Consider the following 12,064-nt stretch of genomic DNA (forward strand, 5'->3'; position numbering starts at 1 on the left):
CGACCCGAGGGCAGCGCCCCGCCCCGCAGTCGCCACCGGCCCCGCTCCCGCGCACCGACGTGGAAGTGGAGGACCGAGCGCGGCCTCCCGGAGCGGCCCACCGCCCGGCCCCGCCCCGCCCCGCCCCCTCGCGGTTACCTGTACGTAATCCGCTCGGTGCAAATGCAGGTCCATGGCGGCGGCGGGGACGCGGCGGGCAGCGCCGGGCCGGGACCGGACGGACAGATGCCGGACCCCAGGCCTCGGAGGCGAAACAGTTCAACCGCTCAGCGCGCGGCCTTCGGACGGCGACCCCGGTGCAGCGGCCGCAGCGGGGTATGCAACCTCGGGCTCGGGGCGACGGCGTCCGGTGTGACGTCAACACGTTCCTGCGAGTGGGCCACGGACGAAGGGAAAGCCACGCCCCTTTCCAACCTGCTCCAATCAGAGGTGCAGAGAGACGGAGCGTGGAAGGGTGGTTTCCAGGGAGACCGGAGACGCAGTCTTGGCTCCACCCCGCCGCTGCCCTGAGCTGCACTTCTTGAGTCTTTTTGAATTAAAAGGATTGATGCGAAGACGCGTACATTCCGACCTATTGGAAAGGATCCCTCAGCGAATTTTCACCGTTATAGGCGTTGGCTACCGCAGCAGTTCTCAAACTTTTGGCCTTAGGACCCCTTTACAATATTCTTACAAACGATTTTAATTTGGTTTGAATTCTTTTTTTCCCCCTTTGTTGATTAAGGTATTACAAATGTGTGCTTATAACCTTTTGAGGGCCACACAGACCTTTTGTTTATATGTTACCTATTGATATTTACCTTATTAGAAATTAGAACTGAAACTTTAAAAAATGTTTACAATAAAATCATTAAATATTTTAATGAAAATATTTTGTAAATCTATTTACTGTCCACCAGGATAGTAAATAGGGAAATCCCAATTCTATTGCTGCATTCAATCTATTGGTATATGTGTGTGGTTTTTTTAAGTATATGAAGAAAATTTGATCCAAACTCAAGAAGTGGTAGTTTTTGAAACGTTGGTTGCAATGTGGCTTCATCATACAACATTCAAAAATCCCATTTATTAATATCACCATGGATTTCATCAGAAAATATTTTAAGTATCAGAAAGCTGTCAACCTCAGATGGTGCATACAAATTTTGCCAAACTCTAATTTGTGCATAAAGGCTCAAATTTAAGCATTGGTAACATAGCCATTGTTTTCCTTGAAATGATAGGTTCACTTCTTCAATTCACAAGAAAGTGAATTGAATGCCAAATATCCAAATCCAAATAATAATTTAATTGTGCTTTCAAAAAAAAAATGTTCCATGAAAAAAAAACCTGAGTTCAGCTAGCAACCCAAGTATAATCACACCAGTGCTTTTCCTTGAGAGAACTGATGTGCTTTGGTATTCAGTAGAAATGATGAATGCATATTGCCCACATCATCACCCAGAATACTTAAAGACACTCAAGAGTAAAGACTTAAAATTAACAATTTTTACTGCTTCATAATGCACATTTTTATAGGAAACGCTTGTTTCCTGACAATGCGGGTGTGATGAGTAAGAGATTACTGCTACAGTGTGAAGCCACTGCTTTGACTCAGGCTTAAGAATCAGCGGCATTAACCTCCAAGGCTTTTGTACCATCAGTGCAAATGTCAACACAGTGAGAGAGGCAAATAACATGTTAGTGTTATGAAAATACAGTTTCAAAATCACAGACCTCCTGAAAAGGCCACAGGGCCCCTCAAACTACTGCTGGCCTATGGGGACCCAGGATCTGACCTAGAGCTAACATTCCTTGACTCTTGTCCATCAGTCCCTCCTTAGTGCATAGTATGGTCCGCCTACAGAAATACTGTTGGTGAATAAGATACTGTGCCTTTCCTAGTTTCTGTGGTTTGCTAGGGAAGAGAGCACAATGATTGTGGATCAAGAATTAAACCCCTGAGCCTGACCAGAGTGGCTCAGTGGTTGAGCGTTGACCTATGAAGTTGGAGGTCACCGTTCAATTCCCAGGTTGTGGGCTTGATCCCAGTGTGAGATATGCAGGAGGCAGCTGATCAATGATTATCTCACATCATTGATGCTTCCATCTCTCCCTCTCCCTTCCTCTCTGAAATCAATAAAAAAAAAAAATTGACCATAATTGAACCCAGGACCCTTCAGTCGGAAGGCTGATGCTCTATCCACTGAGCCAAACCAGATCGGGCAAATATATTAAACCCCTGAGAAGGGGTGCTTCTTAGGAAGATAAATCATTTCTAACAGAAGGATCTGAGGTTTTGCCCAGGTTCCAAGCTGCTCCAGATAATTCTTTTTTTCTGAGGCTAATATAACCACATTAAAATAAACAGGAATGTCTTGAGATGGGTTAGCTCTATAACAATTTGGGAAAATCTATATTAATTTAGACTCAACAAAAATACAGATAGATTTTAGAAGTAAGTTGAAAAATAGACATAGAGGAGCTAGGCTAAAACAGAATTGTATAGAATTTGGGGGATTGGAAGGTGTATTAGAAAGATAGGGCCCCCCTAACAAAGTACCGCCAGCTGGGTGGCTGCAGCAACAGAAATTCATTTTCTCACAGGGTCTCACTGGCTTAGGAGTACAAGAGCAAGGTGTCAGCAGGGAACCAAGCCAATCTCCAAGGCATCTCTCCGTGGCCATCCTCAAACTGTGACCTCACCTGTCTTCCCTCTGTGTCTGTGTCCTCACCTCCTCTTCTAATAAGGGCACCTGTCCTATCAGAGTCAGCGCTACTCTAGTGACTTCATTGTAATGTAATTATCTCTTAAAGCCTTGTCTCCAAATTCTGTCACATTCTGAGGTCCTGGGGGTTAGGACTTCAGCAAGTGAATTTGGGGTGGGGGAGGGGAACACACAATTCGGCCCATAACAGAAAGGAAGGTGTTTAACCTGTGTTGAGAGTTCTACAGTTGGGGAGGCACGGACTTAAGCCATGCTGTTAGCTGATCTTTACTCAGGACTCCGAGGACCCTAGGCTGAATGTCTCCAGCTGAATCGGACACGTTTCCACTCAACGTTTCCCCAACCCCCAAATGGGAGTATTACGAAATATTCCATTCAAAACGTCCACACTTGGAATCCTAGACAACACTGTAAGACTGAGAGTATTGTAATATAGTAGAGAAACATATGACAATGAAAAAATTCAGTATTTTATTCAGTTCTGAGGCATAACATTAAATACACCAAGTCTGAAAAACATTTAAGACAAAGTACTATTAGAATAGCATAAAAGTTAGTGAAATAGTCTACAATGGTAGCAAAAATGTATAAAGTTCTTTTCTTAATATTTTTTGTCCCAAGAATTAGAAATTAAGAAATCATCTGTAAAGAGCTTTATGTGGTTCTGCTTAATGGTCGTTTTGTCTTCATGTCTAGAAAGCCTTGATGTGTGAGAGCAATGATTTTAAAGTATCGTGTACTAAACCAGTGTCTAAGGCCTATAAAACTACCTTTGAGTTGTGGTCACAATTCGTAATCCTCTAAGTCTTGATGCGAACAGATGGAACAGGAGCTTAAGGGTAACTCGATGAGCCATTTACACCTACCCGGAGTAATGTATTCGAGTGTTTCGTGGTCTGTGAAGAGATGAGGGAACGTACTGGCCTGTATCCCCTCTCCTGTTAAAGCCCTGAGGCATCGTAGGTATCACCGGTATTCAGCTCAGTTACACAATAAGCCGAGAACAGACACATCGCAATCTGTTTTGTGTAGAAAGTATAAGTGAAATGCTCCGATCAGAAAAAGGATGCCAAGCACGGTGAGCAAAGAGAGGCCTCACAGGGAAACGACACCCGCCCAGCGATGCCTGGACAGACCCCGCCAGGTCCCCAGCCACTGCTCTGCCCTGTTTCTTCCCCTCAGCATGCCCTCCAAACGGCAGAGGCCCAAGTCAGGAGGTCCTAACAAAACGACAACCTCCAGAGCCCCCTTAAAAAAACCCACCGTCCTGCCGACTAAATTCACATGACTGAGAAGCAACAAATGAACATCTAAGACAGAAAACAAACAGCATATCCTCCAGGAAAACCTCTAGAAAACCTTTAATGACTTCCTCTGAACAAGTCTACGAAACTTTAACATAATGACATTTTCCATTAACCCATTTCGCTGTTAAATTCTTCCTCAGGGCTCGAAGGTTCTAGGATCATTAGTGACGCCAAAAATTCTAAGAAAAAAGTCTGAGCAAGTCATGGCTGCTTGCCAGTTGTCTTCAGTTTCTATTTTTTAAAAAACCGCTTCAGCGCTTGAACAAGAGAAGGTGTGCTGCGTAGTGATGGCCCCGTTATTTGTATTTGTACTTTGTTGGCAGTTCCGTTCAGGGGGTTTCAACATTTACTGCGCACCTCCCTCCTTTGTCCCAGGCACTGGACTAGATGCTGGAGACACAAAGATGAATAAGACATCGTCCCTGTCCCCAGGGAGCTTACCGTCTCTTGGAGGCCCCCGGAGAGTGCAAAGATGTAGCAGAGTTCATTCTAAAATGGACAAGACGGGCAGCAATCGGGCCTTTCCGTACAATGCCGTGCCATTGTTTGTCATGTCAAGGCAGACAAGGCAAACGAAGACCATTTACAGGGGATGAAACAGTAAAATCACGAAGACCTCACTTTCAAAGATTCACATGATAAAGGCAGTTAACACTAGGAAATGTACACCATGGTTTTTCAAGTACTTCGTCCTTGGAAATATTATTGCCCACGTTTGCGCTGCAGTCCAGGCCGCCGTCCAGGCTCCGCTCACTCACACCGCGGCGAGCTGGGGCTCAGCTTCTCGCTGAGCTTATGAATGAGGACGGCCAGCTCCTCCGTGGCCTGGCTCTTGTCCTCCAGCAGCTCGTAGCGAAGGCTGGAGATGTCCTGCTTGATTTCTTTTAATTCACCTGAAGTATTGGCATTAAAGAAACACATACTCGGTCATTTTTCTTTGGATTTAGAAGAGGACAAAAGTGAAATGCCTACGCTATAAATACATTGGCCCCATCACATCACCAAAATAGATTTTTCCCTTTAAGAAATGTCTGTCTTTAAAAATATGATGACCTTTGTAAGTAGCTATAAAAGCTGTCCAGCTATGTTTTTTAATAGGAAAGCTCAGTGCAAGTATCGTCCTGTGGCTCAGCCAACGCTGAATGCAGGGTGGCTTCCCTGTCATTGGCCTACAGGCAGCGGCCTCCTTCCTGTCTGTAGGGGGCTCTTGGGTCCCTCAGCCATGCAGGGCGGCACCTACGGAGATCCTCCCCCATGGCTAGTGTGGAAGGGAATCCTAGCAAAACAAAAGGTTACTAACAATGACTCAATCTATTTAACAGGCAAAGACATGGGAGAAGTAAATTTAGGTCAAGTTTGAAGCAAGGGGAAGGAAGGAAGAAGAAAGAGCGTGTTTATTAAGGTAGGCAGTGGCAACGAAGGTGGAGTCAAGGAACAGACAGATTCGTCTGTGGTGCACAGAGGGCGGACATGCAAGCAAGCGAGGAGCAACGGTGAATTAAGGGGTTCGGCTGGGACGCCACTGGCTGTGTGGGCATCACGGGCGCACCCACAGCAGATTTGTGGCGATCAAAACACAACTATTCCCAGAACTCAGCATGGCAGTATTTGGCGCATGTGTCAACTGCAACGAAAAACTGATTCTCTTGCAAATGATTGTAACGGAGATAAGCCCTTGGTCTTGAAAGGTGAACTTTGAAGCAGGAATTTATCTCAAACCCAAGAAATGATTCTTCAAATCACTGGCACTTTTACAGCTTTTCAGGAGAATCACATGTCAAACCCACCTTTCCTGGTCTTTCCTGGTATCTTTATGCTGTTTGTAAAGTCTCATTTCTACATTCTTTCATTATATAAAGGTCAGAACCTTTTCCTTGTTTAGGAATTCTAACTCTTCCCCAAGAATACACACAAGACATTGCCAGGTTCCTTCGTGGCAGAAAAAAAAAAAAGTGATTCTTCCTTTTTGCATCAGGCAGCCCAGAGGGAATGAGCTGATCTAATCGGAAACCCAGGCCAGGCTTTGGTGGAGGAAACGGATTCTCACACCCTTCAGTGTCATATTTAGCCGGTAAGCCCAGTGAACCCACCATCGCCTCCCTACAGTATCCTTGTCCCTTGTTTCTGGGTTACGGGGTACTGAACACTAAGTGTATTCAGTCTGCCAACTCTGAATTGGGAAACAAATTACCCAACCTCTTTGGACTTTAGTTTCCTCGTTTATAAGAGGAGGTGGTTACGATACGTGATGCACTTTCTTAGTTAGAACTTTGTTCAAAACGCCGTTCTCGTTCATCCAGGCTCCTCCTTGGTGCAGGCTGCGGGAGGTGGCCCCTTGTTTCTGATGCTCCCCTGGCCATCCACGTTCCCCAGCACTTAGCTGTGTTTTGTTTTCAGGGAGCGATGGAACTGATCAGATGTCCCACTCCAGGCCTGTCTCCTTCCCTCTGTCCCCGCGCCTGGATGGTTGCTGGCTGCCACTCACATCTCTACAGATTTCTTCTCTACAGACGCACTCTGCTGGACTGACTGAGATTGGCAAGGGTTTCCTTGCCGTAATCAAATACTGGTTTCAAAGCTCAGCGACAGTTTTGCTGAGTTTAGCTCTTTTTTCTCTGAACAGTGCCAACAGGTCTCTTGGCATCTGATTGGTGTTGTAAACTATAGTTTTGAACTTATTTCTCCAGGTCGGTTTCTTTTCAACTCCGAGCGGGTACGTTGGCCTACACCCCTGCCTTTGATGAAAACGTTTACGTATAGTTCACAACGGATGCCCTGCCTAGGAATTACCTGGAAAAATAGGCCTGTTGAAGTAAGGGGCCAAGGAGAAAGGTGGAAGGCAAGAGAAAAACAGACGGGAAAAATGGGCTAGAGGTTTCTCTTTGGACAAGAAAATAAAGATTTGTCTGGAGAAGTGTGGGTTCTGTCTCCGGCAACCATTATTTCACCTGCATCCCTGGGAAATGTTAACCCTCGTGTGAACTCACTGAGACTCCTGACCGTCTTACGTTAACAGGAAATTAAAAGACAGATGGCAGTCTTCACATGCGAAGAATCAGGGCACTGGGAGTAGAGAGAAATTGTCGCTGACTGACATGTTAAAAACTGTTTCTTTAAAAAGATAGAATTTTAGAAATGTAACGTAAGATTCTCCTGTCCGTCTTGGAAGGACCCAAACTGTTCCCTGAGGTTGGATTTTTAAAGGATCCTTCGCTATGCAGTTTCTCAGGCCCGTGCAGTTACTTGTAAAAGGATGTTTCTCGGGAAAAAACCAACAAACAAACAAACAAAAAACACAAAGGGTGTTTCTCGGTTTGGGGATGCTTACCTTCGTTCACCTCGTCATTCTCTTTGTCTACTTGTGCTTTCAGAACATACCGCTTTATGAGTCTTTTCATTATCTGCTGTTGGGAAAGGAGAAATGATTCCGTCACCGACACCCTGTTCTCCAAGGAGCCTCACATGCCTTAAAGCAAACGGCTCAGGGGAGAGGCGTTTCTGTGACTGTTTGCGGGACCCTCAGGTTTCAGAATGCAGCCCTTCTCCACCTTTACGGAGGCTGATGGCATAACTCACATCATGTCCCCCGACCCCACCCCCAGGGATAGAGGGGCTTTTCAAAAAGGTTCAGTTGGAAGATTTCAATTCATGGTTTCTCTTTCCAACACGATTTATCTTTAAGGTGTGCGGACACTACATTGCCATCTATAGACACTACCTGCTTTCTCAATGCTGTGGATTCTTTTTTTAAAAAAACAAAAGCAAATCCATGCTCAATAAAGAGAATTTAGGAAATACAGAGAACAACAACGAAGAAATAGACAAAGTCATCAATGATCCCACCATCCGAAGAGAATCGCTGTTGGTATTTTGGCGTAGGTCCTTCCAATACCTTTTCTTTAAGTTTTGTACATAGACTCATTACTACAGAGATTGTGTTTTATGTTTTTGAAAAACCATATATTCTGTTATATTGCACGCTTTCCTCTCCTAGCAATACACAGTGTAAATATACTCAATCTAAACATATGCTCTTCCAGGATAATTGTTTTCCTATATGGAAAAAATCACACTGAAGCCCTACTTCATGGCATACACACAAAAATTAATTCCACGTGCATCTTAAATGCGAATTCCACATGCATTTTAAATTCCTCAACAGACAGTATAGGAGAATCTGTTTGCAAATTCAGTGTAGAGCTGTAAGTTTTTCAATAAGATAAAAATTCTAATTACAGTAGAAAAGATTGATAAATTCAACTTCATTGCAATTAAAACTTCTGTTAATAAAGACACCATGATGAAAGTAGAAAGTCAAGCCACAAACTGGGAGAAAATACAGGCAATACTTGTAACTGATGATGAATTTGGATCCAAAATATACGAAGAACTTTAATCCAATAGGAAAAACTCAACCAAACAGAAAAATGGGCAAAAGAGACATTCGCAGAAAAGGAACCGTGAAGGGTCAATAAGCACATAAAACAATCCTCAACTATTTTCTTGGGAAAATGCAAATTACAATGGAAAGGAGATATAATTTTACATCTAAAAAGGGAAAAATTAACACATCTCATAATGGCAAGTGTTGGAGAGGATAGGGACCAATGGAATTTTATACTTTAGTGCAGCCATTTTTCAACCTGTTCCATCTCATGGCACACATAAACTAATTACTAAAATAGGTATGATTTTTGATTCATTCACACTGGAGCCCTACTTCAGACCATGCACACAAAAATTAATTCCACATTTATCTTAAATGCGAATTCCACATGTATTTAAATTCTTCAAACGATAATATAGGAGAATATGTTTATAAATTCAGTGTACAGCTGTATTTCAATGAGATAAAAAAAACTTTTGATTTTGTTGTTATTGCTATTATTGTGTTGGCTATTACCATTTTTTAATTTGACGATCTAAGGGAAAAGACATCAGTGCCCCTGACTAAGTAGTCAGGTATTCCATGTTTTACCCATTCTTGCGGCACACAGGCTGAAAATCGCTGCTTTAGGGGCAGGTGTATAAATAGACCCATTTGACAAACAATTTGGCATTTCCTTTTAGAGCTGAACTTTTGCATAGCCTTTCACCCAGCAAGTCCACTCCTTGGTCTAGTACCTAGAGAAGCTTCATACATGTATGTGGACCAGAGAAGCTTCATACATGTATGTGGACCAGAGAAGCTTCATACATGTGTGTGGACCAGAGAAGCTTCATACATGTATGTGGACCAGAGAAGCTTCATACATGTATGTGGACCAAGAGCCACTGAAGCGTAGTAATGACCCCTCCTTTGGGAAAAACTGCTGTTTGAAATTCTCTGCTATTGTTAGATAGTCCCTTGTTCTGTAAACTCTGTCGTTGTAAACTCTGTCATTTTTAGACTGTCTCTTATTCTGTAAAAATAACTGTTTTAGTTGGAATAATAGAAAAAGATAAACTTAACTGTCTGACCTTGCAAGCTAGCCATCTAACGTAACAGACTAATACCGGTAATCATTCCCATATTCTTATGCCAAGTGTTTGTTCATTATGTATCCAAGGTTACAAACTGTCCGCAAAAATAACTTACACAGAGCTCTTTGTGAAATCTGCAAAGAGCTCAAAAAGGTATAAACAGAGAGAACTTCCTCTATGTGTTGGTTCAGAATTTGACAGAGGTATTCTGCTCTGAACCCATGCGCAATAGAGATGACTCTTAACTAATTGGCTCATTAAGGTGTCTTGCCTAGCTGGCTGATTTATGAAACAACAGCATAAATAACAATGTTTATTGCAATCTTATCCAAAATATCAAAATAAAACAGAAAACAATCTAAACAAATATCCACAGGAGACCAGACAAATCACGGTGTGTTACACAATATAATGTCGCTGTGGTCGCTAATAAAATTGATGAACCATCGCCACACACAACAATAGCGATGAACCTTAGAAGCATAAATGTTGAATGGAAAATTCAAACTGAATTCACGAAGTATGAAATCATCCTTACAAAGCTCAATAAGAAGCCCACCTACTGCATTTTGCGATTATCTATATGTGCAATAAGCCTATATTTGGAAAGAAAACCAGTTGAGAGGATGAGAAACCCCAACTTCAGGCTAGAGTTACCTGGCGGCAAGGTGTGGGCCAGGGCGGAGCACCCACTGTGGAGCTGGTGCAGGCCACGTTGTCAGGGAGGAGGTGGCTTCACAGGGGTGCAGGGAGTTATACCTCATACCTGACTATGTTACACCTATCCTTCTGCTTATATCAAATATCACACAAGATAACGAAGGAAAGAGAAAAATGGCCTGAACTAAAACGCAGACACAGTAGGTCCCCCTTATCCGTGGGTGATGGCCTCCAAGACCGCCCACTGGAGGCCTGAAACCACAGATAGTGCTAAACTGAAGATATACTGTTTTCTCCTCGACATAAAAACCTACAATAAAGTTTAACTTATAAACTAGGCCGTTTCACGGAGAGAAGACTCATTCTTGCCGTGGACCTTGGCAACCTCAGCATATGATTTTTTTTTCTTTACTTATAAAGTGGAGAACTTCCACATTATCCCTTTACAGCTTCTCTCTGTCATATCCAGTTGCCAGCATCACTACTCTTGCACTTTGGGTCGTTATAAAATCAGGGTGACTTGCACACAGGCACCGTGACACCGTCACAGTCCATCTGATGACGGTGGCGGCCACTGAATGACTTATGGGTGAGACGTCTATCCTGGACAGAGGGGTGAGTGATGTCCTGGGTGGGACGGAGCAAAATGGCGAGAGGGTTCATCATGCTACTCGGAACACACACAACTCAATTTATGACTTGTTTATTTCTGGAATTTTCCATATAATATTTTTGGACTGCAGTTGACGGCAGGCAACAGAAACCTCAGAAAGTGAAACCACTGATGAGGAGGGACTGCTGTATAGGGAGAATGAAAAATGTACCTCAGGTTTAAGGAAGCAGAAATTATGAACCTAAGTGACCTGTTAGAGGCCAAGGTCAAGTAAAAGGACGTGGGATGATCCAAAGTGTCTGTCACAGAGAATAATGACAGATCAAGAGGCGCTCATGCTAGGGAGCAGGAAAAGCCCACCTTACCAGTCCCAGTAAAATATAAAACCAGTTGAGCTCTGAGGACTCCGGACTCCAGATAGATTCACAGCTGGGTGGGCATAAGCCTGAACTCACTCATTCAGGTACCAAATATTTACTGAAAACCAACTCTGTGCCAGGTAGAGTCAGGTAGTGAGCCTGGTACTGAGCCTGGTAGTGAGCCTGGTACTGAGCCAGGTACTGAGCCAGGCAGTGAGCCTCGTAGTGAGCTAGGGAGTCAGGATGCAGCAATGAACACAGCCCCTACTCCAGCGAAGCTTGACTGAAAGGAACGGTTCACTCTGACGGGCGAACATATCGGAGGTAAAATTAAGGTTATGGGCCAGTGGAGGCAGATTCCTATAGAAAGAAATGTTTATCCGTTAAAGTAGCTTGAAGAGTAAGCTATTTTTGACAAATAGTGCTGAGACAACGGACTATCTCTGTGGGAAAGTGAAATTTAGGTCTCTACCTCACACCACAGACCACAAAGAAAAAGGAGCCAAACGGACAGAAGATCTAAATGTGACGAGGCTGCCACTAGCGGGTGCGGCAGCCACCGCTCCTCAGGGCGTAGTGCCAATCATAAACCAGTACTGAACTCACACATACTGCCTCCTCACCCCCACCAGGAAAACGACTGAGGCATGGGAGGTGGGGAGAGAGGGTATTCTCTCCCTTCCCTGTGGAAAGGAGGGGCTGCTCCCCAGCCAAGGGAAGGGGGAGATCCAAGACAATTACTCATAGAGACCAGGGTTGCCTAAACCAAAGGGAGCCTGGCACCCCTCTCCCCATTAAATGTCCGTCCCAGCAGACCTGCTCCCGGCAACTGTCAGGGAGAAAAAAGGATCCAAGATAAGAGAGAAACAGCCACCGGGTTAGCTTGTGCTTTCATTACTTGTCAAACACGCATCTCCACTGTGTTGCGTGGAAGACAGTCAGCCCATCAGTGCG

The 12,064-nt window shown here is 44.0% G+C and overlaps 2 protein-coding genes across 10 annotated transcripts in view; both read right to left on the reverse strand.

Annotated features, from left to right (window-relative positions):
• BBS7 (Bardet-Biedl syndrome 7) overlaps positions 1 to 346 on the reverse strand; it is a 48,615-nt gene extending 48,269 nt beyond the window's left edge. For all 3 annotated transcript variants that reach the window (XR_009452901.1, XM_059695597.1, XM_059695598.1), the window contains exon 1: positions 139 to 346. Coding sequence is in view for 2 of the 3 variants with exons in the window: in XM_059695597.1 (XP_059551580.1) it covers positions 139 to 174 (36 nt within the window). In the remaining variant the exon portion in view is untranslated. The remainder of the gene's footprint in view (positions 1 to 138) is intronic.
• A 2,810-nt stretch (positions 347 to 3,156) lies between these two features.
• TRPC3 (transient receptor potential cation channel subfamily C member 3) overlaps positions 3,157 to 12,064 on the reverse strand; it is a 76,496-nt gene continuing 67,588 nt past the window's right edge. For 5 of the 7 annotated variants that reach the window (XM_059695605.1, XM_059695604.1, XM_059695602.1 and 2 more), the window contains 2 exons: positions 7,344 to 7,419; positions 3,157 to 4,908 (listed from right to left, as the gene is read on the reverse strand). In XM_059695605.1, coding sequence (XP_059551588.1) covers positions 4,766 to 4,908; positions 7,344 to 7,419 — 219 coding nt within the window. In that variant the 3' untranslated portion in view covers positions 3,157 to 4,765. The remainder of the gene's footprint in view (positions 4,909 to 7,343; positions 7,420 to 12,064) is intronic. The other 2 variants (XM_059695603.1, XM_059695600.1) reach the window with 1 other exon arrangement.

The sequence above is a fragment of the Myotis daubentonii genome, chromosome 5 (genome assembly GCF_963259705.1).
Source record: "Myotis daubentonii chromosome 5, mMyoDau2.1, whole genome shotgun sequence".
Taxonomy (NCBI): domain Eukaryota; kingdom Metazoa; phylum Chordata; class Mammalia; order Chiroptera; family Vespertilionidae; genus Myotis; species Myotis daubentonii.